Source organism: Enhydra lutris, unplaced genomic scaffold (genome assembly GCF_002288905.1).
Source record: "Enhydra lutris kenyoni isolate GAN:26980312 unplaced genomic scaffold, ASM228890v2 scaffoldscaffold4, whole genome shotgun sequence".
Lineage (NCBI taxonomy): Eukaryota > Metazoa > Chordata > Mammalia > Carnivora > Mustelidae > Enhydra > Enhydra lutris.
Window position 1 is genome coordinate 7,283,307 of NW_019154088.1, and position 26,652 is coordinate 7,309,958.

The 26,652-nt window shown below is 36.3% G+C and overlaps 1 protein-coding gene across 2 annotated transcripts in view; it reads left to right on the plus strand.

Annotated features, from left to right (window-relative positions):
- Positions 1–276: 276 nt before the first annotated feature.
- LOC111160357 (sprouty related EVH1 domain containing 1) overlaps positions 277–26,652 on the plus strand; it is a 108,807-nt gene continuing 82,431 nt past the window's right edge. Inside the window, exon 1 of one of the 2 annotated variants that reach the window (XM_022523427.1) lies at positions 277–455. In XM_022523427.1, coding sequence (XP_022379135.1) covers positions 424–455 — 32 coding nt within the window. In that variant the 5' untranslated portion in view covers positions 277–423. The remainder of the gene's footprint in view (positions 456–26,652) is intronic. The other variant, XM_022523418.1, reaches the window with a different exon arrangement.

Below are 26,652 nucleotides of genomic sequence, written 5' to 3' on the forward strand. Positions count from 1 at the left end.
GAGGGAAGCGCCGCCTCTGCTCCCGGGTTCTCCGCCCGCCCGCTCCTTCCTGGCCGGACCCCGCCGCGCTCCACCCCGGTGGCGGGAGGAGCAGCTCTCCAGTCAGCGTTCGCAGCCCCTCTGCCCTTTTTCTTTTCCACCCACCGTCCCTGGCCTCCTCGGATCCCTTGGCTGGGCGCTGAGGCGGAGGAAGAGGCTGGGGTCGCCACGGCGGAGGTTGTTGCCGCCACCCCCCTGCGGGGGTGGCCGGGGTTCCCGGCTGGGGGGGCACCGTTCCGGGTGAGGCATCCACCATGGTGAGGCCCCTGAGCCGCTGCACCCGCGCCCCCCCGGCCGCCGCTGCCTCCTGCCCCTCGGTGCTGCTGCTGCTCCTCCGCCTGCTGTTGCTCCTCCATCTCCAGATCGGATCGCGGTGAGGGAAAGATGAGCGAGGAGACGGCGACTTCTGACAGCGAGTAAGCGCCTCATTGATCTTGATTAGTAGCCCCCCCCATCCTTCCGACCCCTCTGAGACTTGGGTGCCGGAAAGCTTGCAAGCTTGGAGAGCTCGGTGCATCTTGTTCTGGAGATAACATTTGATTTCTTTAGCCATTTAATGGCAGCCCCCCCCCCCCCCCCCCCCCCCCGCGTTTAGTGCTTATTTCTGGGGGAGGGTATTGAGTGTTGGGGTGGGATGGCAATTGTACGCCTATGAGATGGACTAACGTGGACGGATGGTGGCGGGGTAGAAATTACTTGTTTGCCTCGAAGACCCCTGGCCTGCCCTTTTTCACTTTAGCATACCAGTCCACATACCCTGAATATCCATCCTGCTTCTTTTATAGCTATTTTACTTGGAAACTAATGTGTGGGAGCACCTCCTGCAGCAAACTGCTCTTGAATCTTAATTCGATGAGTCAGTGACTCTTAAATACCGATTAAACCTCCCCCCTCCCCCCTTTTAAACTTATGACCTGTAAGCTTCATGTAGAAAATGGAACTAGGGAAACATTTTTAGAATTTAATAACGAAGGACACCTGGAGTGTGGGGGACGTTGAACTGTTACGTTTTACCTTTGCGAATGCTGGGCATACCTTTATCAGGGGCACAGAAGAATATTGAATGTTAATTTTTATCCTTCGGCTGTATTGAGAAACACCGTTTACGTTGGTTTAACAGTATTTACATTGCTGAATGTGTTGATGACTTCATTCATTAACTTCTAGAGTGTCATGGTTTAAGTTTGTGTTTATTTGGGCGGCTTGTTTTCCAAACGAAATATGTTGCCTTTTAAATATTTTGCTTCAAGGTAACGGCTGCCTGCAAGAATAATGGTGCGGTAACAGTTTTTACCGAGACCGGATTTAATTCCGTGCAGAATATTTGCGTCCGTTCTCCTGTAATTAAGCTCAAGTTTTGTTTATCTTCGGAGGATTGGAAAGAGTTAAGAGAGTTAGGACTAGTCCTGGATGCATTCCTTTAAATAAAGTGCATTCCTCGAGTCAGACCTTTTTGAGAGAACTTTAAAATCCAAAGCCTAGGCCTGTTTAACATAAAATAGCTTGAGAAATGCCAAACAGCTTTTCTCCTCAAACCTCCATCCCCCCCCAACACACTCTTCTGATGTGCGGGTGTGGGAGAAGGTAGATTGCTGCAGTGTCAGTGCAGTCTAGAAGCAGAAGTGGCCGCCATGTTCTCTCTCTTTTTGTGAATCGCCCTCATTTGCATAGCACACTCTTCATTCATAAAAAAATAATTAAACATCCATCACCTTGGACATCTTGAAAGGATTTCCCAGGACAAAGATTCAAAGCCTGACTGTCTGTCTTCATGTAGATTTTCGAGATCAGGAAGTAAGGAGAATTAGAAGTTATAGGTTAAATTCAAAAACATACGCACACACAAACAACTACCTCTGTTCTCAGAATGTTGACACAGTTATGTGGGAAATATCAGTTCGGGGAGGTGCTGGGATCACGTGATCGCCTCCATTCATAAAATACCTGGCTGTCCATTCACAGTGCAGTGCACTGTCTCACTGCCTTCCGCAGATTAGACCTACTTTGAGAGAGATCAAGAAGTATCTCAGATAACACTTAGTTAGGGGAAAAACTGCTAAAAATCCTGAACGGAAGGACGATAATTTTTACTGGTATCTTTTAAGAAAGTAGCCTGGATCAAAATGTCAAATTCTGTTTTAGAGATGGGAAAAGACAAATTACCATATTTAAAGTAAAATGTTAATATTTCCTCTCTGGATGCATCTAATAGAAAAATGAGGGAAGGTGAATTGACACATGCATAAAATATATTGTTTCTAAATGGACTCTTTTTCTAATACTTGTGGGCAGATTAAGAATGCAGGTTTTTCATGTAGTGATATTGGTGGGTGATACTGCTGTTACACTGAAAATCAGTAAACAATTCCCAGTACTTTTAATCCCAAAGATGTTGATATTTGAGACACCAAAAGGCAAGTTGAGAGGGTTGCCTTTTTTTTTTTAACTTAAAAAAATAAAAAGTTTTTGATATAGGACACCTTGGAGATTACCTCATTCACCAAGACCTTTAGAATTCTGTTTTCACAAATTTCTCCTGCATTATTAAAAAGTTATTCCCTAGGGCTTTGTTATGTTAGTTTTGGTAGAACAGTAAAAAATATTTTAGCATATGTATTTTTTAATGAGATGTTAACAGTTAATGGGGACAAACTCTTAGAGGTTTTATTTAAAATATGTATATTTTTTAATTTTAGGAAGCGATGTGTTCATCTGGTAATCAGTTTTATTAGAGCCAACATTGTTCATTAGCTAAGCCACAAAGTGTGAACTAATTTGGAATGTAGTTTTTATTCTAATAATTTATCTTATCTTTAATATATAAATGGTAATTTATTACTTTAATAAAGGTAATTTATTACTTATAGTTGAATATAGTAAGAAACAACAAAAGATATATATGTTATGACAGACACTCTTAAAGCCTCAGCATAGTAAAATTCCCCCATAATATGGATTTTATCTGGGCCTTTCATATATATTTTTTTACCTTTTTTCCTTTTTTAGAAGCCATAATCAGTAGGAATTTAATTACATTAGAGACTGTTCTTAACACTTAAATGTTATTCACCTGATTTCAACTTTTTAAAGACTGAAAATCACCACTATTTTGGGAAACCAGTAACTTTTTCTAGGTAACCATTGTGGAAAAATCCAGTAAGGCCTTTAGAGGCCTCATTTTGAAATCCTCTAATACATACTGTATTACTTGAAATTAGAGTTTGGTGTGGAGAGATAGCTCTCAAAAGTTCATTGTGAGTGTATATTTAATCAATAATTAATGAAGGATCTATTATATGTAAGACTTTATCTTATGCAGTGCCAAATTTGGGGAAAGGTTTGTAAAAGTCTGCTTTTCTTTTCCATCCTTTAGTAATAACTGGAACTAACTTAAAGAGTCAATTAAAAAGAATTCCTTCTTGCAAAAGTAGTAATTTACGATAATGTACTAAATAGTTCTTAAAGGGAGTAAGTAATAATAATTTATTTGTTTATTTGTTTCTCAGATAACAAGTCTTAACATTTGATACACTGTAATCAAACCTTTCCAATGATGTTGATGATGAATCCTTTTTATTTATTGGATTTTTACTATGTACCATGCACTATGATGGCTTTTTTCTGTATTATTTTATGTACACACATGTATACTTTTTTTTTTTTAAGATTTTATTTATTTATCTGACAGAGACAAAGTGAGAGAGGGAACACAAGCAACGGGAGTGGGAGAGGGAGAATTGGGGGAGTGGTAGAGATAGAAGCAGGCAATGCAAGGCTAGATCCCAGGACCCTGGGATGGTGACCTGAGTGGAAGGCAGAAGGCAGATGCTTAACGAATGACTGAGCCACTCAGGCGTCCCCCCAGAACATAGTTTTTAATGGCATAGTTTTTATGTTCAGTATATAACATACATTATTTTTAACCAGGCTACTGTCGTTGGATATTCTCTTGTTCCTGAACAGTGCTGCATTTGATCCTTAGCTCTGTCATCATCCAAATCTTACTCTTTCCTTAAGATAGTCTAGGAATGGAGTTAAAAGGGATGTAAATTTTAAGTTTTTTCTGCTATATTGCTCTCTAGAAAAGAAAAATTCATATGAGAGTGCTTATGTCTTGAAATATGTGTCCAGTTCTCTTTGAAAACATTTTTGCCAAATTTGAAGGTGGAAATGAAATCCTTTTCCTATTTTTAAAATGCCCTGGGTGGTAAAATAAAATTGATTTAAAAAACCCCCAAACTAAAAAAACCCAAAAAACAAAAAACAAAAAAACCCAAACCCCAAAACTTGTTAGGTTTTGGGCAACCAGACTGTTTTTAAATATCATGTTATGAATAGAATTAAAGTGATCATACAAAAGGCTTTTGCAGATAATTTACTTAACTTTTAACTAGTTTTTATGTAGTGTGGTGTAACATAAAGAGCATTGGACTTGGAATTGGGAGATCCCTTTCTGTCCTAGCTGTCACTAATTATTCTGTGATTCTGGACAAGTGCAGCTTCTGTGGGTCTCAGTTTGCTCATTTCATTTGAGCAATTTGAACTAAGCATCATTATAGGTCCTTCTTGTACTAAATTACCCTGAAATAATTCAGTGATAGGCAAACGTATGTATTTGTTAATAATTTTTTGATTAATTTTATTATGTTGTTGTTTTTGACATATATAAGGAAGTGAAAGACTTCCAGTAGAGATCTGGTAGGATACTGAAGTAAAAGCATGAATTTTGAAGGGCCGAGGTAAAAAATTTGGAGACAATTAGTACATTCATAATCTTTTAAGACTTTATTATTTTGGGCTTAATAGCCACATGTCTTTGATAATGTATATACCTCACAGGTAGAGAACTTTGTACTGTTCTTTTTTTTTTTTTTTTTTTTTTTCCTTTTAAAAAATATGGCCCCTGGATGAATAAGTGAGCAAAAGACTATTGGGCTTAAACCAACTTGAGTAGTTCTAAAAGGAATATACTACTTTTAGTAGTTCTAAAAGGAATATATTCTAAAAGGAATAACAAGAGACCAGCTCTCTCATGCTTTATTTACTGGCTAAGAAGTGTCAAAAGTCTTTTCATTTGGTTATTCATAATTATCATATTAACCTAAGACTAAGGGATAATTTTACATGTAATTAGTTTAAGAAGTTAACACAGATAATGAATTTTTTCATTCTTTGATAGTTAGATTTAATTCACTATTTATGACAAGTTTTATGTCCTAGCTGCATCTCATTTTATTTTATATTTTATTTTATTTAAAGATTTTATTTATTTATTTGACAGAGATCACAAGTAGACAGAGGCAGGCAGAGAGAGAGGAGGAAGCAGGCTCCCTGCCGAGCAGAGAGCCCGATGCGGGGTTCGATGCAGGGCTCGATCCCAGGACCCTCGGATCACGACCTGAGCCAAAGGTACAGGTTTAACCCACTGAGCCACTCAGGCGCCCCTGCATCTCATTTTAGAGTTGAGAGCCAAAGTCATTACAGATCCCTGAGATGTTTTTGTGGCACTCAGTATGGTTTGAGATGAAAAAGAGCTGTTCATGTATTTCTGTTTAAATGTAGTTCATTATTTTTGTTAAAACATAGTTCATTAGTAATGGATCTTAGACCGAGTTATTAAATTGCTTCAGACATAGGGTTCTTAGAATTAAGAGTGTTTTTACTAATCTCTAATTGAAATTTGTTTACATTCATAATTGACAGAATTTCCAACAAACCATAGAAGCATTAGAGATACTTGTGACAGCAGTTAGTTTCCTAGGGCTGCTGTAATGTAACAAAGTACCACAAACTGGATAGCTTAAAACAACAGAAATCTGTTGTTTCAATTTTGGAGGCTGAAAGTTGAAAATCAAGGTGTTGGCAGGGCCATGTTCCTATTAAACCAGTAGGGGAATCCTTCCTTATCCTGGCTTTTGGTGGTTGATGGCAGTCTGGCATTTTTTGGCTTGCAGCTGCCTGATTGCATTTCCTGCCTTCATCATCACATGATGTTCTGCCTGTGTGTCTCTGTGTCTTCAAGTGGCCGTGTGATACCAGTCTTAATGGATTAGGAGCTGCCTCTACTCCAGTATGACCCCCTCTAAATAAATTACACTTGTAGTGACCCTATTTCCAAGTAAGGTTGTTTTGAGGTAGAGGGTTTGAACACAACATATATTTTTTTAGAGGGATACTATTCAACCTGTAACACCAATAAGTCAGATTTTTTTTCTTATGGTTCAGTTGCTGTTCATTTGTTACAGATTTATTGAGATAGTGCTTTGAGTCATTACTACTTTGAAGTTATAGTAGGGACGGCTTGCTGGGTCATTCAGAAAAACATGTGACTCTTGATCTCAGGGTTGTGAGTTTAAGCCCCCATTTGGGTGTAAAGCTTACTTAAAAATAAATAAATTAATTAATTAAAAAATGAAGTTATGGTTATTAAGCCATTGGTAGAGCTTATATGTATCTTAATAAAGCATGGCTATTGCTGTGTCAAAATTAAAAATATTTTGATAGCTATTTCAGTATAATTGATTCTTTTGTAATCCTATGTATTTTGTTTTAGGCCTTTAAAATTATTCTGAGAAGGGGGCCATAGCCTTCAGTCAGCCAAAGAAGTCTGTTGGCACAAAAGGTTAAAATCTTCTTCTGCTATAGACAAGAGGCTGAACTCAAAGATAGAGTTTATAAAATTGGAAGATTAAGAAACATGAATGGTTAAAGGAACAAGTCCAATGTAACAGCTCACAGTTCCAAAACAGATCATGGAGGAGAGGAAATACTCAGAGATAATGGCTGAGAATTTTCAAGAAGTAGCAAATCAAACCCAATTCAGTGAACTAAATATGAAACAAAGCTTTATAGTCAGACTGGGTTTATCTTGAGACTGCATTAATGGATCAACATAAGAAAATTGATGTATTTTTATCACATATAAAGATTAAGGAAGAGAAATAATACAGTCTTAAATGCCAGAAGTGCAGTATTGTCATTCAGTCTCTGTCCATAATATGGAACTAAATGTTTATAATTTATAGATTTATAGTATATGTTCATAAATGTAGATTTATATTACTTTTCTACTTCCTAGAATTTTAGACTTAATATTTCTCATTTAAAAAGATGGTATTGGGTTTGGTCAACTTTAGGATAGCTTTTAGTACAAGAGCTCTGGTATAAAGTCACCAAACTTTTTTTGTTGTTGTGAATTACATTGACTTTGTGAGTTTGGAGTTAGGGGTCAATATTGGGTTTGCACTCTTAATGATATGTAAAAGCATCTCAGAATTTTGGTTGCTTGAATTATATGGATTTTTTAGTTTTTTTTTCAGGACAGATACCATTAGTAACTTTCTCTTCAAGAATTTCAGTGCAGTGACATTTGAGTGTCTTCTAGGTACTTCCCACTTTTCCTTAGCCCTGGAGATACAAAGATAGGTAAAACCTGATAACTGCTTTCACTGTCCAGCAAGGGAACTAGATCCTTCTGAAAAATGATGTGTGTTCTGTATACGAAGTTCTTCAAGGCTCAAGGAGAAAGTGATTATTCCTGGCTGCGGATGGCAGTGTGGGAGTTGTGTGAAGAAAGGCTTCAGAAAAGGTCAAATTTTAGGAGCTGGCCAGAGATAAGGATGATGGAAAGGGAAAGGGCATTTCAAGAAAGGAGGGGAAAACAAAACAAGAACAAGCATGAAAGGGGAAATGAAAAGTTAGGAGAAAAGTAATAATTTTTTGGATATACTTATTTGCAGGAGTGGTGGGGGAGAACATTATATAAAAAACTAATGATGTACTGTGCTTTGGTTGATTGAATTTAAATTAAAAAAAAAAAAAAAGACTGTTGGAGGCATTTGTGAGAAGTCTAGATTTATGCTTAAGTTTTATCAGCAACCTTGGGGCAAGGGTGATGGCTAGCCCTGGAGCATGACCCCCACAAGATGAATGTGAAAGAAGCTGCTGAAATTCAGTTTTTGTTTTCTCCTCTTCTCCCCTCCCCTCTCTTCTCCTATCCTCCCCTCTCCTGTCTTGTCATGTCCTTAGTAGGCTCCATACCCAGGCAGGAGCCCAATATGGGGCTCAAATTCACCACCTTGAGATCAAGACCTGAGCCAGCGGTGCACCTGGGTGGCTCAGAGGGTTAAGCGTCTGGGGCTCACATCATGATCCCAGGGTTCTGGGATTGAGCCCCACATCCGTCCCACATCAGCTCTCTGGAGCCTGCTTCTCCCTCTCCTCCTCCCTTGGCCTGCTCCTCCCCGTTTGTGTTTGTGCTTGTGATTGCGCATGTGCTCTCTCTCTCTGTCAAAAAAAAAACCCAAAAAAACAAAACCTGAGCTGAGATCAAGAGTAGGGTGCTCAACCAACTGAGCCACACAGGTGCCCCGAAAGTCAGTCAGTCTTGACAAGATGAAAAAATTTATTTTAATTGGTCAGCGATAATAATTTTGAACAGGGTCCTCATTAATACTTCAGATAATGCACTGAGTTCAAAGAAAAGTTGTTCTTTGAGCTACCCTCCCTCACTCCCAACTACAAGTCTTAGGTCAGTAAGGATACTTAATGAGAAGTACCAGTTTAAGTCTTTTCATGTAGGCAATGCAGAACTACTAATTTAAGTGAGGCAGTGATCCCAGATTTGTGTAAAAAGCTGAACGCTGGGATTCACTTGGGCAGTTGATTGGAGGGAGAAGATGTACTACAGTTGACGAGGAAGGTGTAATAACCAAGTCAGAACAGCTAGAAATAGTGCATTTGAAACTGTTGAGGATGAGTTTGTGGGGCAGTTCAGATGGCCAGATGATTACTTGACTGGATGTGAAGGGATGAGTAGGAAGAGTGTGGGATGACTTCAGCATTTTAAATTTGGACCTCTTGATGCTTTTAAATGAAGTGGGAAGAGGCAGAGGTTCTTATTGGGAGAACATCTCAGTTTTGGCCTTTTAAAACTTGCCTACCTCTAAGCATCAAGGTAGAAGATGTCTCATAAGGTGTATTAAATATAGGTTTGGTATTCCAAAGAAGGTTGAGAGGGTAGAATTAGAGGCGATGTCTTTGACATATGTAATAGTTGAACCAGGGGTAAATTGCCCAAGAAGAATATTTAGTAGTGGGAAGATGAATGGTGAGAAAGAGCAATTTTTTTTTTAGAGACAAAAGACAGAAAATTCTTTTTTTTTTTTCCTTTTTTAAAGATTTTATTTACTTATTTGAGAGAGGGAAAGAGAGCATGAGGGGGGAGAAGCAGACTCCCCAAGGAGCTAGGAGATGTGGGACCCGATCCTGGAACTCCAGGATCATGACCTGAGCCGAAGGCAGTGGCTTAACCAACTGAGCCACCCAGGCATCCCAAGACAGAAAATGCTCGATAGGTAGAAGAGTTTGGAGGAAAAGTATTAAAGACAAAATAGGAAGTAATGAAGTAGAGACAGAAAAGAGTAAGGTTATACACATTCAGGGGAAAATTGGGAGTTGAGATTATTGTTGAGGTGATGTTAATAGTGGCGAGGAAGAGAAAAAACATTTACAGAGGGGTTGGGTAAAAGGTAGAACAAAGTCTAGGAAAGAGAAGTCTGTCAGACTCTTTTATTGTTTGTCATATGCTGTGCTAGATTTAATCCTAATGACCATGTGAGCTAAGTATTATCCATAGTTTACAGAGGAGATAACTGAGACTTAAGAGTGGTTTAGTAACTTGCCCACAGCCACAAAAGGGAGTAAGTGGTAGAACTGAGATCCAGATGCATTGTATTTGTACCATACCGTATGCCAGTATGTATGCCAATCAGACTTGATTTTAAAGAAAAAAGTGAGGTTGGAGTGATACATAGACACATAGAACTGGTGGCTGTTTTAAGGGACTGGAAGTTTTGGTAAAGTTAAAGAGCATGTAGAAGTGGGAAAAATTGAAAAATAGATATTGATCAGAAAAGATGGACTCCAGAGTAATGACAGATGAGAGAATATTAAGGTAGAAAAGGTTGTTGCAATAGAGGAGCCAGGAGCTGCTAGGATATTTATAGAAAAAGGTTAATATGGCTGTTTAAGTTGTTAGGTTGGATGATATCAGGAGTTGAGGTGGAAAGGAATCTTGAGCCAGCACCAATGTATTTAATGTGTATGTGGATTGAGTGGCTTAGAGTGGAAGTATGAATGCTGACGTCTGCCTCTACTATTTGAAGAGACTGGAATAAGGGTTTTGGAATTGGAAGTTGAAGATAGAGGATGCCAGTGGAGGGAGGACAAGAGAGGGAAGGGTTTAGCTGTGGGAAGAGTTGAGAGTATTGGAAATGATAGGATCTCATTAGTAAGGGTCTTATCCTGAATAAGGACGTTGGGAACTAGGGATGTTGGAAGTTAGAGAAAGGAAGATAGACATGTGAATAAATTAACCAGATTTGGATTTTAATGAGAGAACGTTAAGGTTTTCTGAGAGGCTAAACCAAGATATTGACTGATACTGTAGGGTTTTATCCAGATACCTTATACTGTCTTTGGGAGAAGGTTTTGTATTTTTATAATCAGAAAGTCCTTTTTAAAACAAAATTCGCTAATTACAATTCTGTGATTAACTTGGGTCCTGCAGTTACTGGTGACTGCCACATTAAGACTTTGGCAAATCACATAACATGTCTTTGTGCTTGATTCTCCATCTGTAAAACCAGGATAATATGTCACTACTTCAAGGGATGTTAAAGTAAACCTCCTCCTCCCCCCAACATTTTTTGATTAGAGATAAGAGGATATTAAAAAGAACTTCTGGTTCTTGAGAAGAAAGGTACTATGTTCATTAAATAATCAGTGCTTAATTTCATTTAGCCTAAGGTAGGGTTACTTTTAAAAAGGGATTATTGGGGCGCCTGGGTGGCTCAGTGGGTTAAAGCCTCTGCCTTCGGCTGGGGTCATGATCCCAGGGTCCTGGGTTCAAGCCCCAGAGCCCCACATTGGGCTCTCTGCTCAGCAGGGAGCCTGCTTCCTCCTATCTCTCTGCCTACTTGTGATCTCTGTCTGTCAAATCAATAAATAAAATCTTAAAAAAGAATACAGTTTTTTCCAGGAGGAAACAATTTTTCCAGGAGGTCAATAATCCTTTTAATTTTTTTTTTTAATTTTATTTATTGATTTGACAGAGATCACAAGTAGGCAGAGAGGCAGCAGAGAGGAAGGGAAGCAGGCTCCCTGCTGAGCAGAGAGCCCAATGTGGGGCTCCATCCCAGGACCCTGAGATCATGACCTGAGCCGAAGACAGAGGCTTTAACCCACTGAGCCCAGGCACCCCGAAAAATTGTATTTCAAATTAAATGTTAAAGAAGTAGCTTTTTGAAAGAACTTAAAATCTAAAAATTCCAACAAGCAAAAAATAACAAATCTATGTTGTGAGTATTTTCTTTTATGTTCTGATCAAAGAATGAGAGAAGAGGTAGATAGATTAGTAACTAGTGTTGGACAAGATATAAGGCAAAGACCTGACTCCAGCCAGTTTTTTATTTGATACTTAATACAACTAATTACATAAGGAGTGTATTTCTAGAGCTTGTTAATTAAAGCAATTTTAATACGTGAGTATATTTTGGAAGCATAAATAGCTTGACATCTCTCTGTCAATTTCAGTGGAAAAAGTTATCTTTCTCAGAAAAATAGCATCCTATGGAAGACATAAAATCTACTTTTGTGAGAGAGAAGGTAGAGAGGAAGATTTTTTCGGCTTATTAAAGATGTAGACATTTACTTTTTTGCAGCTGTAATCAAACTTAAGATTTCTACCTAATAGGTGAGATGGGCTAAATCCGTTAGTTAGCAGTTCATTGCTCTGGATTTAGTCTGTTAACTTTAATTTGGGCAGCTAAAGGTCTGTAAACATAATGTTCATTTTAGTCACCAACAACTAAAGCAAAAATCTGTTTATATTTTCATGTAGCCTTATTAGCTTATTAATTTGAAACTAATTTGTTAATAAAAATAGTTGCTTTAGATACATAATTACTGAAGCTTGATTTAGAAATGAATTTGAAGTTGTCTATGAATCAAAGTCTTAAATGAACATAAATCAGGAACCTAAAAATATGATGAAAATTATATGTACTTTTTCTCTTGAGAATTATTTAATCCAAAAACCCAAACTTCATTAACTTAGTAAAAGTTGAGAACATATACCAGATAACTTTAATAAGTATATCAAATTAAGATATTCTTCAACTCCCTATTTTGATCACTTTAAAAAGGAAGGGGAGAGACAGATCAATGAGACAAGCTAGCCTCTGATCACCTTAGTTTTCCTTAGCAGTTTTTCCTCATTTTGCTGCTTTAGGAGAGAGCAAACTTAGCTTCTAAGTGAGCCAAAAAGAAAAAGAATTTAATCTGAAGTTATATAGACCCTACTGCTTTCGAGTCTGAACCTGTATCATGTGTACAACATACACTGCATAAAAGTAGTTTGACTTATAATTACTGGATAACTTTGAGTCCCATTTTTGCATTTATCCTGTCTCAAATAGATTTAACTAGATAGTAGGAAGAAAACAGTGAAACTGAGCTGAATCCTTGTAATTGACTGGTATGGTCTGAATATTCATCTTTCTGGGAGTCCATATTGACATCCTAACCCTCAAAGATGATATTAGGAGGTGGGGCCTTTGGCAGGAGCTTAAATCTTTTTTTTTTTTAATATTTTATTTATTTATTTGACACAGAGAGAGAGATCACAAGTAGGCAGAGAGGCAGGCAGAGACAGAGGGGGAAGCAGGCTCCCCGCCCAGCAGAGAGCCTGATGCGGCGCTGGATCCCAGAACCCCGAGATCATGACCTGAGCCGAAGGCAGAGGCCCAACCCACTGAGCCACCCAGGAGCTTAAATCTTGAGCTTGGAGCCCTTGTGCCTTCCCAGTTCCAAGACTCCATAGAGAGGCTTTGGAGAGATCCTAGCCCCTTCTGCCGTGTCAGGGCACAAGCAAAAAGGCTTCTGCTATGAACCAGGAAGAAGGCCCTGAGCCAACCATGCTGGCGCCTTGATCTAGGACTTCCCAGGCTCCAGAACTCTTAAGCAAATTTCTCCTGTTTGTAAGCTATCCAGTCTGTGGAATTTCGTTGTAGAAGCCTGAATGGACTAAGATACTGACTTTTCTTTGTTTGGGGGAGGACAAGGAACAATAATTACCTCAAAGAATGAAAGAAAGAAGAAAAAACTCAGCACAATTTTCAGTTGCTTTTAGTTCCATACATACAATTTTTACTTGCTTTAACAGTTTATGTACAAATGTTTATTCATTTTCACCTAATATACTGAGAGAATTTTCATGCTTATGCATAGTTTTTTTAGTAATATAATTTTAATGTTTGTAATATTTCATCAAGTTGTACTGTAAGTTTACACAGCTATTACCTTATTCATGAAAACTTGGTTTCCAACTCTTAGCCTTAATAAGTAAATAACATTGTAATGAGCTTTTTTTTTTTTTTTAAAACATGTAATTGCTTTTTTCTTTTCAATTAATTTCTTAGGATGAATTTACAGGAGACCGATAACTATGTCAAAGAATACTAAGTTTTTAAAAAAATTTTTTATGAATTGTTGCTTCCAAAAATTAATATTTTTTTTACTATTGTAGATTATTTATAAATGAAATTCATTCTCAGACTTCTTAGATTGCTTTTTTTTTTTAGTATCTTGCAGTTTTTTTTATATAGCTCCCAGCCCATAATTAAGTGACAGCTAATATTTGAGTGATTACCAGCATCATCTTAAAATTATCTTGTGGATTTAGTCTTCATAGCAACTATTTCAGCATTGTTATAATTACTGTGCTTCCATTTACAAAGATGAGGAAATGGAGGCTTAGCAAAAAAGAACTTGACAAAGATTATATAGCTGGTAAAGACTCCAGAGCATGTGCCCGAAACAGGCTTTTAAGCTTTTGACTCTGACCGTCATAAGTACATAATACATGCATTCATATGTAAACATCATTTCATAGATCAACTTAGACATACTGTGATGGCACAAGAGGATTTTTGTATTTTTTTTTTTAAATTGAGGTATAGTTGACAAACTTTGTTAATACGTTAATTTCAGGTGTACAGCATAGTGATTTAACAATTCTGTATGTTATGTCATGCTCACCACAAGTGGAGTGACTGTCTGTCATCCTGCTCTGCTATTACAATACCACTGACTAGATTCCCTATACTGTACCTATCATCCCTATGACTTAGTCATTCTGAAACTGGAAGCCCGTACCTCCCGCTCCCCTTTATCCCTTTGGGCCCACTCCCATTCTGTATAAAAGCATAATGCTGGTCAAGACTTTGTAGTTTAAAAATCCCCTCTTCTGAACTACAGTGTGTAAGGGATGTTGTACTCCAAGGATGCTTCTGTTGGTACTAAAGGTTTACATTTATGTTCAGTTTACTATTTCATGAAAGTAAGAGATAATATTGAAAGGCATAGAATCCTCAGGGGAGTGCATTTCAAGGTCGAGTTGTGAGGAATTTCAGGGGAATTCAGATTTAAATTGCTGTAGGTCAATTATAGATAATATGTGTTACATCCTTGCTTCTCACATTTCTTCACTGAAGGGTTCCAAATGATAAGGGAATGCATCCCACAGCAGTCTTAAAAAGGTATAAAATTATTTTGAAATCTAGTAATCAATCTCAAAGATTTATGTAAATCTTACATTTTAATCAGTACTATAGTTGTATTTCCTGTATGAAATGCTTCTAATTATTTATATTTGATGGAAAAATGGAAAGCTTTTGAACTATCAGATCTTTGCATAATTATATCCCGTGCCATTATGTGTGTCTAGCTCGTGTGGCACGTTCCCGGGAGGAAGTGTGTTCTGGTGGGAGGCAGCATTGGAAGTACGTCAGCGTGTTGCCCCCGAGTGGAGGGCATGATGGTATCCTGTAATTATAGTGGCTGCCATTTTCAAACGAGTAGGGAACATTTGGATCCAGGAGAAATTAATATAAACTTTCTGAAATACAAAAACAATATACACTGTGGGAAACTGGGAAGACAATGGGAAATTACCTATTGAAAAATTTTCTTTTCTGCACTTATTTATAGTAGAAGTATTATAAAGGCAACAATATATAAAAGTGATCTTAAATTAAAAAAAAATGTTTCTATAAAAACGTTAGGTAGATTATACAGTTTATATAGACAGTGAATTACCTGTATTAGGAAGAACAGAATTGTGCTAACTGGCACTCTAGAAAATATGCAGAGCTGCATAGAAAGAAAAGAAAACTCAGATTCTGGTCTCAGTTTTACTATTTACTTATGTGACTTAGATGTTTTAGTATCTCTGCTAATGAGCACAGTTATCTTTCCCTGTCCATAAATACTTTTTCATGAAAAATGTAAATAAATAGATGAGTTTTGATTTACTTGGGAAAAGGAGGGTTTTCTAGAGGATTGGAATAAAAAAGGGAGGTAAAGCAGAAGGCACACAGAAAAATAAGAGGTTTTTAGCAAAACCTTAGGGAAAGGAAGAAACCTAGGGGAAAATGAGCCTGGCCCTGTTTGGGAAGCCACATGAAATCTATGTAAGTAGTGTGTTAGCTATGTTATTATATAATCTATATATTGGGAAGCTTTGTAAAATATCTGCATAGTTAAAATTGGACTATGAACATTTGAATGGTATACCAAATGATTTAGGAAAATTGCTTTTTAAGATACTGTTTGCAGCAAAACAATGAATTCACAAGGATTTTGAGATCATATAGGGGAAGGGGAGAGTTCCTAAACATTTTTAAGTTGATTAGGGGATGGTAGATGAGAGTTCATTATACAAGACTCATTATGTTAAAAAGATACCGATATTCTGTTATTTGAGCATGTTTGCCTTATTGCTTTATTAATGAAGTTGAGTTAATTTTTAAATTAAATATAATGTAGTATTTGTTTCAGGGGTACAGGTCTGTGATTCATCAGTCTTACCCAATTCACAGCTCTTACCATAGTATATATGCTTTCCAGTGTCCATCACCCAGATACACTATGCCTCCCACCCTCCGCCCCTCCAGCAACCCTTTGTTTGTTTCCTGAGATGTTGTCTCTTATGGTTTGTCTCCCTCTCTGGTTTCATCTAGTTTCATTTTTCTCTTCCTTCCCCTATGATCCTCTGTCTTGTTTCTCAAATTCCTCGTATCAGTGAGATCATACGATAATTGCCTTTCTCTGATTGACTTATTTTGCTTAGCATAATACACTCTAGTTCCATCCATGTCGTTGCAAATGATAAGATTTCCATTTTTGATGGATACATAATATTCCATTGTATGTATGTATGTGTGTATATATATATATATATATATATATATATATATATATATATACACCACATCTTCTTTATCCATTCATCTGTTGATGGACATCTAGACTCTTTTCATAGTTTGGCTGTTGTGGACATTGCTGCTATAAACATTGTGGAGCACATGCCCTTTCGGATCACTACATTTGTATCTTTAGGGTAAATAACCAGTAGTGCAATTGCTGGGTCATAGAGTAGCTCTATTTTCATGAAGTTGAGGTAATTTTAAGAGTTTTCATAGGCTCATATGTTAAAACAGTATTTGATACACAGTAAGCACTAAGTGTTTGGCAGTATGCATTCAGGTATGTCCTCATTCTCAACTTTATTTTTTAAGTTTTTAAATTCATTCCTCATTTGCAGTAACAACTCTGTCTTAGTTGTGGAGTGATTCCTGCCTGCTTTAATACATCTCCAGCCTTTGAAATCATCCGACTATAAAGGAATTGTAGAAAAGGAAAATATATTTTTACCACCAGCTTTTAATCCATTGTCTCACAGTTCTTTCCAAATGGTTCTATTACTTCACTCAAAGATACTTTTTTCTCCCCTAAAATTTTCCTTATTTCCATTTGCTGCCATTTCACCCTTACTAGAATTTTTAAGAATCTAACCCATCCATCATTTCCAGTGAAATTTCCTGTACTGGTAGAAAGATTTTATTTGTAAATCCTGTCCAATATGGGAGCCACTCTGTGCCTCTTTGGCTAATGAATACTTAAAGTGTGGCTTATGGGACTGAGGAACTAAAATTTTAATTTAAATAGCCACATATAACTAGTAATTCCGATATTAGATAGCACAGATCCTGAGAATTTCTAATCTTTCAATCCCAGCAAATTTTTGAAAACAATAACATGTTCTCTATTCAATCTTAGCCAGTTTATTGAAGAAATTTCTAATTTTTTAAAATAGGGAGATAGCTAAGGTAGTAGATAAGCTTCTTCCAAAGTGTGTTATGTAAGATATTTTAGCTGTTTTATAAACATGACATTAAATTGACATGCTATTCCTGTCTACATCTTAATTAAGAAAAAAGGTGTGTGTGTGTGTGTGTGTGTGTGTGTGTGTGTGTGTGTGTTTAATAAGGAAGGAGTAATATCAGCCTTAGTCTCTGGTAGACAGCCAATATAGTAAAAGCCAAACTGTATTAAATGTTATAGTTACCATCTATTTATGTCTTGTGATTTGTTGTTGTTGTTTTAAATTGGCTGTAGTGATAAAAACCTTTCAGGAGTATTTTTTGGTTGAAAATGTGGTATCGCATTTAAGGTAAAAAATTGATGGTGGTAGTGAATGTCAAAACAACAAATTTGTGACATACTGATTTAGTGGAAGGAGAATTGGAGTGGTAGAGAATCAGAAGTCCTGATGTGACACTAGTTTGCTGAGGCAGTCTGTCTTTTTTAGGTGTGGTTTCTTCTGCTTTGGCAGAATGGGAAAGAGGTTGGTTTTGAGTGAGAAGAGATTTAAAATTTTTAAAATTTTCTTGTATAGTTAATATACAGTGTTATATTAGTTTCAGAGACTTACATTTTTAAGTATACTTTATACTGTAGTAACTGATAAAGCATACCATTTTGGACAGAAGCTAAGATGTATTAAACACTTTGCTGTATGTCAAACATGAATTACCTCAGTTAATCCTTCACTCCAAAGCCGTTTACACATAACTGTCACTCCTTTTTAAAAAATCCTTCGGTGCACAGAATTGGTCTAATCATTATCTTACTTCATACTGTCATCATTGGTTTATGTATGAACCTTTGTAACCTGTTATTTTAATTTTTCATTTACTTGACATACCCTCTCACAGTATAATCCAAGGATCAGGACATTAATGATAACTAACATTTACCTAATAATGTGCTTCTGTCATAATCTCTTGTCTTCTTTCTTCTCAGAAGTTACTCTATCCTGAGTTATGTGTTTCCTGTTCCCTTCCTATTTAAGAAAAAAAGTTGTCATATATATGTATGCTTAAACAAAGGGAATATATTTACTTACATATCAACTCCTGGAACTTGATATTTTAAACTATTTATTTATACTTAATAATACTAAGATATATCCATTTTTTTGGCATGGGTTTTTATTCATTTGTACTGCTGTATAATATTCCATTGTGCAAAGTGACCACAATTACTTATTTATTTAAAATGTAAATTTATTTTCCAGACTGAAAGATAATCAAATATTTAGCATATCTCATAACACCTGAGTTTTAATTTAACACTCAGGGGGATATCACTGATGGTCTGTAGCTCATGATGAAATCAATTCATCTTCTTATGTATCAGTTTTCTTGTTTTCAGAATCAGTGATAGTTAAATTTAACCATCTCTAAATTTTGTATGTGTAACTACACATAGCTGAAGATACCTGAATTTATTTCCCCTGCTTTTCCTTGGTTGTGATAAATACTTAGCACACCTTAACCCCCCACTCAGTCTTTGTATTTAATTGAGGAATAAAGGGGACATTTTAAAAATGTAGATGTTTCAAATTGGTGAGTGAGGAGAAATAATGAAACCCAGAAGAACTAGATTCCTGCCCACCTCCGTCAACTTTAATTTTTAGGAATCCTTTCTATTCTTCTTCCCCAGCTCTGTCTTTTACGTCAAACCCTAGCTTTTTATTAACACTCAGTATAAGATCAGTTTGGGGAATAGGGAAATGAAATACAATTTATCTCATAAAAATTACAGAAATGATTTAAGAAAAATAAAAGTAAGTGCATAATTTGGAATAAAATCAGTAAATAAAACTAGTGTCCAAAAACTAGTATCCAATTCCTTTTCCATTTCTAAAAAAGTTCAGGGTGAGGTAGTCTTTATTTAGATTGACTAACAGTGAGAATCATGATTTCATATCTCCTGTGAATGGCAACAGTACTGAGATACGTAAGAATTTTTAGTGACAGAAGTAAAAGACATCTAGAATAAAGGTCAAAACAAGAAAAGGACATTTTAAGGGGCCAATAGATAATTTAATATATTTGGCTTTTATAAATGTGATATACTGTCTCTTGATTTCTCTATAACCAAATTATAAAAGATAATACAACATTAACAGCAATAGGTGGTCTTTGAATGTGAGGAAGAAATAAGATGAAGCTTTCTCACTGATGAAAATTTAAAGTAACCTGGGTGGCTCAGTGGGTTGAGGCCTCTGCCTTTGGCTCAGTCATGATCCCAGGGTCCTGGGGTTGAGCCAGGCATCAGGCTCTCTGCTCAGTAGGGAGTCTGCTTCCTCCTCACTCTCTGCCTGCCTCTCTGCCTATTTGTGATCTCTGTCTGTCAAATAAATAAATAAAAATCTTAAAAAAAATTAAAGTAAATGCAAATGCACAAAGACATTTTATACAAGATTTTATATTAAAGAATAATCCATTTATTCATTTATTTTTTCAAAGATTTTTATTTATTTATTTGACAGAGAGAGAGATCACAGTAGGCAGAGCAGCAGGCAGAAAGAGAGGGGAAGCAGGCATCCTGCTGAGCCGAGAGCCCAATGTGGGGCTTGATCCCAGGACCCTGAGATCATGACCTGAGCTGAAGGCAGAGGCTTTAACCCACTGAGCCACCCAGACACCCCAAAGAAAAATCCATTTAAATAGATGACATTTTACTGCTTTTAATAGATGGCTTGATGCAGTCAAATGACAAAATGCATTTGGAATACTGAATATATTTGATTTAAAGGAAACGATCCTAAAAATCATGATTATAATTCATTTTAGCAACTTAGCATGATGATTCTAGTGGCGATTAATCAAATGATTCCATGATGATCTACACAACAAATGAGTATAAGAACAAAAAGTGACAGTTAAATAACTTACAGTATAGCTTTAAAATGCTTTGTGAATGTTAATTTTAGTGATGTTACTTACAGTGATCAAAGTACAGAATGCACTTTTGCAATTTTTAAATTTGTTAAATTGTAGGGTTTTAAAAGGTGATTTATTCATTTAATTTAGAGAGAAAGAGAGCTCCTGTGCATGCTGGAGGGGCAGAGGGAGAGAGAGAGAGAGAATCTTAAGCAGGCTCCACACTGAGCACAGAGCCCTACTGGTCCTTGGTCTCAGGATCCTGAGATCATGAATGAGCCAAAACCAAGAACCAGATGCTTAACCAGCTGAGCCACCCAGGTGACCCTTAAATTGTAGTTTTTCTATCTGTATCCTCTCTGCATACCATTTTGAGAAGTGTCAAAATAGTTGTCTGTTTAGTAGTATAACATGTAGAAAAGAGTTACACCAGGAACACCTGGGTGGCTCAGTCCGTTAAGCATCTGCCTTTGGCTTTGGTTGTGATCCAAGAGTTCTAGAATCAAGTCCTGCATCAGTTTTCTTCATCAGCAGGGATCCTGCTTCTCCCTCTGCTTGTTGCTCCCCCTGCTTGTGTGCGTGCTCTCTCTCTGACAAATAAATAAAATGAAATCTAAAAAAAAGGGAAAAGTATATCACTAAAATGCATCCAATCAGATTTTATATTTATACCCCTCCATAACCTACAACTTGAGGTACTTTCTTGATCATAATATTAAAATTAAATATTAGAATTAGTATCCACTGAAGCTAATAAAGATGAGAATCATAGACAGTAAAGTTAGTAGGATTGTTATTGATCAGGAAGTTTAGTCATTTTTGGTTTTTAGTCTTCTCTAGCACACACTGGAAAAAAATTTTTTTTTTTTTTTTTAGTTTTTTTTTTCTTTTCCAAATTTTTATTTAAATTCTAGTTAGTTAATATATAGTGTAATTTTGGTTTCAGGAGTAGAGCTGAGTGATTCATCCTTACATATAATACCCAGTGCTTATCATAACAAATGCTCTCTTTAATGCCTATTACCTATGTAGCCCATTCCCCATCCACATCCCTCCCATCAATCTTCAGCTTGTTCTCTGTTGTTGAGTTTCTTATGATTTGTTTCCCTCTCTTATTTTCCACCTTCCCTTATGTTCATCTGTTTTGTTTCTTAAATTCCACATGAGTGAAATCATATGGTTTTTGTCTTTCTCTGACTTATTCCTAGCTGTTCATGTCATTGTGAATGGTAAGATTCCATTCTTTTGATGGCTGAGTAATATTCCACTGTGTATATATACCACATCATTATCCATTCATCAGTTGATGGACATTCGTTTGGCTGTTGTTGATAATGTTGCTGGAAACATAAGGATGCATGTACCCCTTTGAATCTTTAGTTCTGTGTCCTTTGGGTAAATAGATAATATTCAAATGCTGGGTCATAGGGTGGTTCTATTTTTACCTTTTTGAGGAACCTCCATACTGTTCTCCAGAGTGGCTGCACCAGTTTGCATTCTACAGTAGTATAAGAGGATTACCCTCTCTTATATACAAGGTGATATACCTTATCACCTGTATCTCTTGTTTTCTGTGCTAATTTTAGCCATCTGACAGGTGTGATGTGATATCTCTTCGTGGTTTTGGTTTGTATTTCCCTGATAATGAGTGATACTGAGCATCTTTTCATGTGTCTATTAGCTATCTGTATGTCTTTGGAAACATTTCTATTCCTACCCATTTCCTAACTGGATTGTTTGTATTTTGGGTGTTGAATTTGTTAAGTTCTTTACAGGGTATTGGATACTAACCTTTTATGAGATATGTCATTTGCAAATATCTTCTCCCATTCCGAAGGCTGCCTTTTAGTTTTGTTGATTGTGTCCTTTGCTGTGCAGAGGCTTTTTATCTTGATGAAGTCCCAATACGTCATTTTTGCTTTTGTTTCCCTTTCCTCCAGTGACGTGTGTAGAAGAAGTTGCTCTGGCTGGGGTCCAACAGGTTGTTGCCTGTGTTCTCCTCTAGGATTTTGATGAATTATTTTCTCACATTTAGTTCTTTGATCCATTTTGAGTTTTTGTGTATGGTATAAGAAGGTGGTCCAGTTTCATTCTTCTGCATGTTGCTGTCCAGTTTTCCCAACAACATTTGATGAAGAGACTGTCTTTTTTTTCATTGAATATTCTTTCCTGCTTTGTTGAAGATTAGTTGACCAGAGAGGTGTGTGTTTCCATTTCTGGGTTTTCTGTTCTCTTTCGTTGATCTGTGTATCTGATTTTTTGTGCCAGAACCATACTGTCTTGCTGACTACAGCTTTGTAGTATAGTTTGAATGACGTGACCACAGTTTAGATACTCTTAAGGGTATTTGAGCTGTTTCCAGATATTTGTAATCATGAATATTACTACTGTGAACATTTTTCTTATATGCTTTGGATACATATATGCTAAAAGTTCTCCTGAGTATATACTTAGGAGTAAAATAGTTGGATTATGGATTGTTGTTGTGTTGTGGATTTTAAATTTACAAGGTAATGTCAAATTGTGTCCCAACATATTCTAATTTATACTCCCCACCAGCAGTTGAAGAGACCAGATAAAAAATTGTACTTTATTGTGATCTAATGATTTTTGCTGAAATGTTTTTCAGTGCTTACTGTGTACCAGATATTGTTCTAAACACATGAATTGATAAGTTCTTTTAATCTCACAACATCCCTATTGGGAAGGTATTGTTAGGTCCAATGAAGAAACTGAGGCATGGTGAGGTTAAGCTAGTAAAAGAGTTGAGATTCAGATTGGTCAGGTCAGGCTGCAGAACCCAGCCTTTTAACTGATGTGATATTGTACCTCTTCAGAAACTCATATTTGTGCATTTATATTCTTTTTTCCCTTTTCCTCTGTTCCCATCAGTCTCTTGGCCTATGTGTGCTTGTGATAGTGAGTATTGTGTATTCTATCCTTATACTGTTGTGTTAGCACTATCATGTGGTCTTCCTTTAAAAAGCAGTTTCCTACAAAAGCTCAGCTTCCTCAATGCTAGAATGAGTAGGATGGTTCAGATGATTTATAGCATTTTTGGCTCTAATATTTTATAATTTGACTTCCTCTTTTGTATAGTTCATTTTAGTTTTAGAATAATCTGTAATTTATATTTCTTTGTAGTATTAAAATATGAAACAATTTGTTATGATTTATATCATTTTATAATTCCATATTAACTTTTTTCATAGACCATTTTTAATGTATTAAGCAGCTAAAAAAATTCTGGAGTGGACTTGAATGTATACTGATCTCCACATAAGCTTTTGTACGTATATCCCTTGAACAGATTGAAATGTTTTCCTTTAACATTTCTAGGTAATGTCCTTGAGATAGTTCTTTATTAAGCCAATCATTTTCATCATCTGTCTACACGCTTAATAGATGTTTTGGGGTTTTTTTTGTTTCACCTTTTAGGTACTGAGTTTTTTGAAATAAAATATTATTTTAAAATTATAATTCTAGTGATAGATGAGAATTTACTGGCTTAATAATTATTGAATGACAAAGTGCCAAACATCATAATAAACACCCAATTACTCGTGTATATTGCCAAAGTAAGGTATTATTTATTCAGATGTTAACATGTTTATGTTCTGTAAAAACAGTGGTTAGGCCTTTTTCAATAAGGAAAAATCTTTTAATTCAAATCCATTATGTGTATGCTGCATATATGAGTGGTAGTTAAGTGTTTTACTGCAGTGGGCCCAAGAGGATCAATCACACATGTGCCTTGGAATAGTAGGCTGATAGAAGCACCAAAGAGATGGAAATCAGGATGTTGCAGTGTTTCTTATTAGTCAAATTTAGTCCCTCTCCTGAAGTTTACATTGCTCTTAGGTTTGGCGCAGTCATTAATTAATGTTGATACTGAGTGAAGTAGTTAAAACAAACATTTACTGAATATTGTGCCAAAGAAAGGATTGGAACTAACATTTTTGAGTTTTAGTGTGTTCCAGGTGTTAAGACGGTAGGCTTTGGGGAAATAGAGGAGTAAACGCTGAATTTTTTGCCCTCACTGACTTCTCAATCTGATACTAGAAGTGTAAGTGTTTTTTCGGTAATGAAGGACTTAGAAATACTGATTTTTCTGCTAGGAGAAAATACAGTTTTCCCAGAAGAGTGAGAAAAACCACTCGAAGTAAAAATTATTCATTTTGAGAGGCATTTTTATGTGTTATGCTTAACTTTATATATACTATAATAGTCTTGTAATGTGACAAAGTAGCTACAGTCTTAACTGATTAACTTTGAAGTTTGTATGGCAGGATAGATTTTGTAAGAAAGGTAAAAGATACAGTGTCGGTTAGTTTAGAGTTAAGCATCAGATGAATATTGTGAACGTACTGTTTTTATAACTTTAGCCTTTATTATAAATAAAATTTTATATGTGAATGATACTTTATTATTTATAGAATGTGTAGGACTTTAATCTTTTTTTAGAAAATAATTTCTTTGACGAGGAAGAGCTTTGAAATGAGTAATTTGTAACTATTTAGCTCTCTTGGGTCAGGCTTTAATGTAAGAAGAGCACAAGATGTGTCATTCTAAATCAGATAAATGGTCCAAATAAGCCCTCATTTCTGATTAAAAGAGTAAGGGGTATTTTAGGTGAAGTACAGGGTTGTGGTTCCAAACTCCTCAAATAACTTGTCCTTAACCTACTGAACTATAATTTTTCTTTCTTTCCTCCCAATTGTTTGTGCTAAAAATTGGAGATTTATGGGTGAGACGTCAAGGTAGGAGCATTGAAAGGATTGTATAAACATGCTGGTGTGTCATTGTCTCTTACCATCCTATATAATCTTTTTTTTTTTTTAAGATTTTATTTATTTATTTTGACAGAGATCACAAGTAGGCACAGAGGCGGGCAGGGGGGGGGGTGCGCGGGGAAGGCTCCCTGCTGAGCAGAGAGCCTGTTGCGGGGCTTGATCCCAAGACCCTGGGATCATGACCTGAGCCAAAGGCAGAGGCTTTAACCCACTGAGCCACCCAGGCGACCCATCCTATATAATCTTGAGAAGTTTTTCAGTATTATATACTGAAGAGCTATCATTCAAAGATGTGGCAACTACTGGTATATTAAGTATAAGCTAGTCCTCATATTGCTGTGTTCTTTCAGAAAATTCTGACGCATGCATATATATGTATGTCTCTCACTCTGAAATGTTAGACTTACAAGTAGGAAAAAATACACAAAAATACATTCCTCAGTCAGCTTTCCAAGATGTTAACATCTTACATAGCCAAATCAGGAAATGAACATTGATATAATATTATTCAAGTTTCATTAGTGCCACTGATGTCCTTTTTCTAGTTAAGGGTACAATCTCACATCACGTATTTTATTAAGTATTTATGTCCCTTTTAATCTAGAACAGCTCTTCAGTTTTTCTTTAACTTTGAAATTTTTGAAGAGTACTGGCCAGGTATTTTATAGAGTTTTTCAGTTTAGGTTTGTCTGATGTTCACTTGTGATTAATTCAAGGTAAGCATTTCTGACAACAATGCTTATAGAGTGGTGATGTCCTCATGCTTCACATCAGAAGGTCCATGATGTTGATATAACCCATATTGATGATAATGAACTTTGATCATTTGGTTAAGGTGGGGTCTGCCAGGTTTCTCAGCTGGTAAATTCTTTTTATAATAAGCATCTTCTGGGAAGAGATACTTTAAGACTGTATAAATAGTCTATTTCTTACCACATACTTGCCTACTTTTTTTTTTTTTTAAATAGCCATTGTTTTTTGCTTGCAACAATTAATTGTGATGATTGCCAAAGGTGATTTTCTATTTCCATCATTCCTTCTGCTACTATTAATTGGAATTCTGTAGAGAAGCTTTCTCTTCTCTTTGCATTTATTTAAATATTTTTATAAATATGGGAAATAATCCATTGCTGTCATTATTTCGATGCTTTTTTGGCCCATATTTGGCCACTGGAGCCCCATGAGGTTGGCTTCTGTGCCCTTTTGACATGTTTCTTCATTTTTCGAGCACTTTCTTTTTGGCTTCACAAAATGTTCCAGGCTCATCTACATTTTCTTCACTCCAGCTTTAGAGTCATTCCATTTATGCAAAGAACTCTGGTTCCTTTTATTGGAGAATTGTATTTAGGAACTAATAGCCCACTGCTAGGTGTGCTCATTGGCATTAGGATGGGGCTGGTGCTACGCATTTTGCAGATGAAGAAAACTTAAGATGAAAGTTAAAAGTTTTGTTCATAACTCCCAGACAAAAGTGATGGAGTTGGGACATAAATTCAGGCCTTCTCAGTCTAGATTTCAGATTCTTTCTACTTGATCTCTTTTATTACTATAATATTCCTTTTATACATTGGTCTTTTCCATTAATTTTGTTATTTGTCTTTCTTGGCAAGCACAGGGCACAGTCTGATTCTAATATTCAAGAAAATTATTTTCCAGCAATAGGTAAAACTATTTCAAAACAGAAA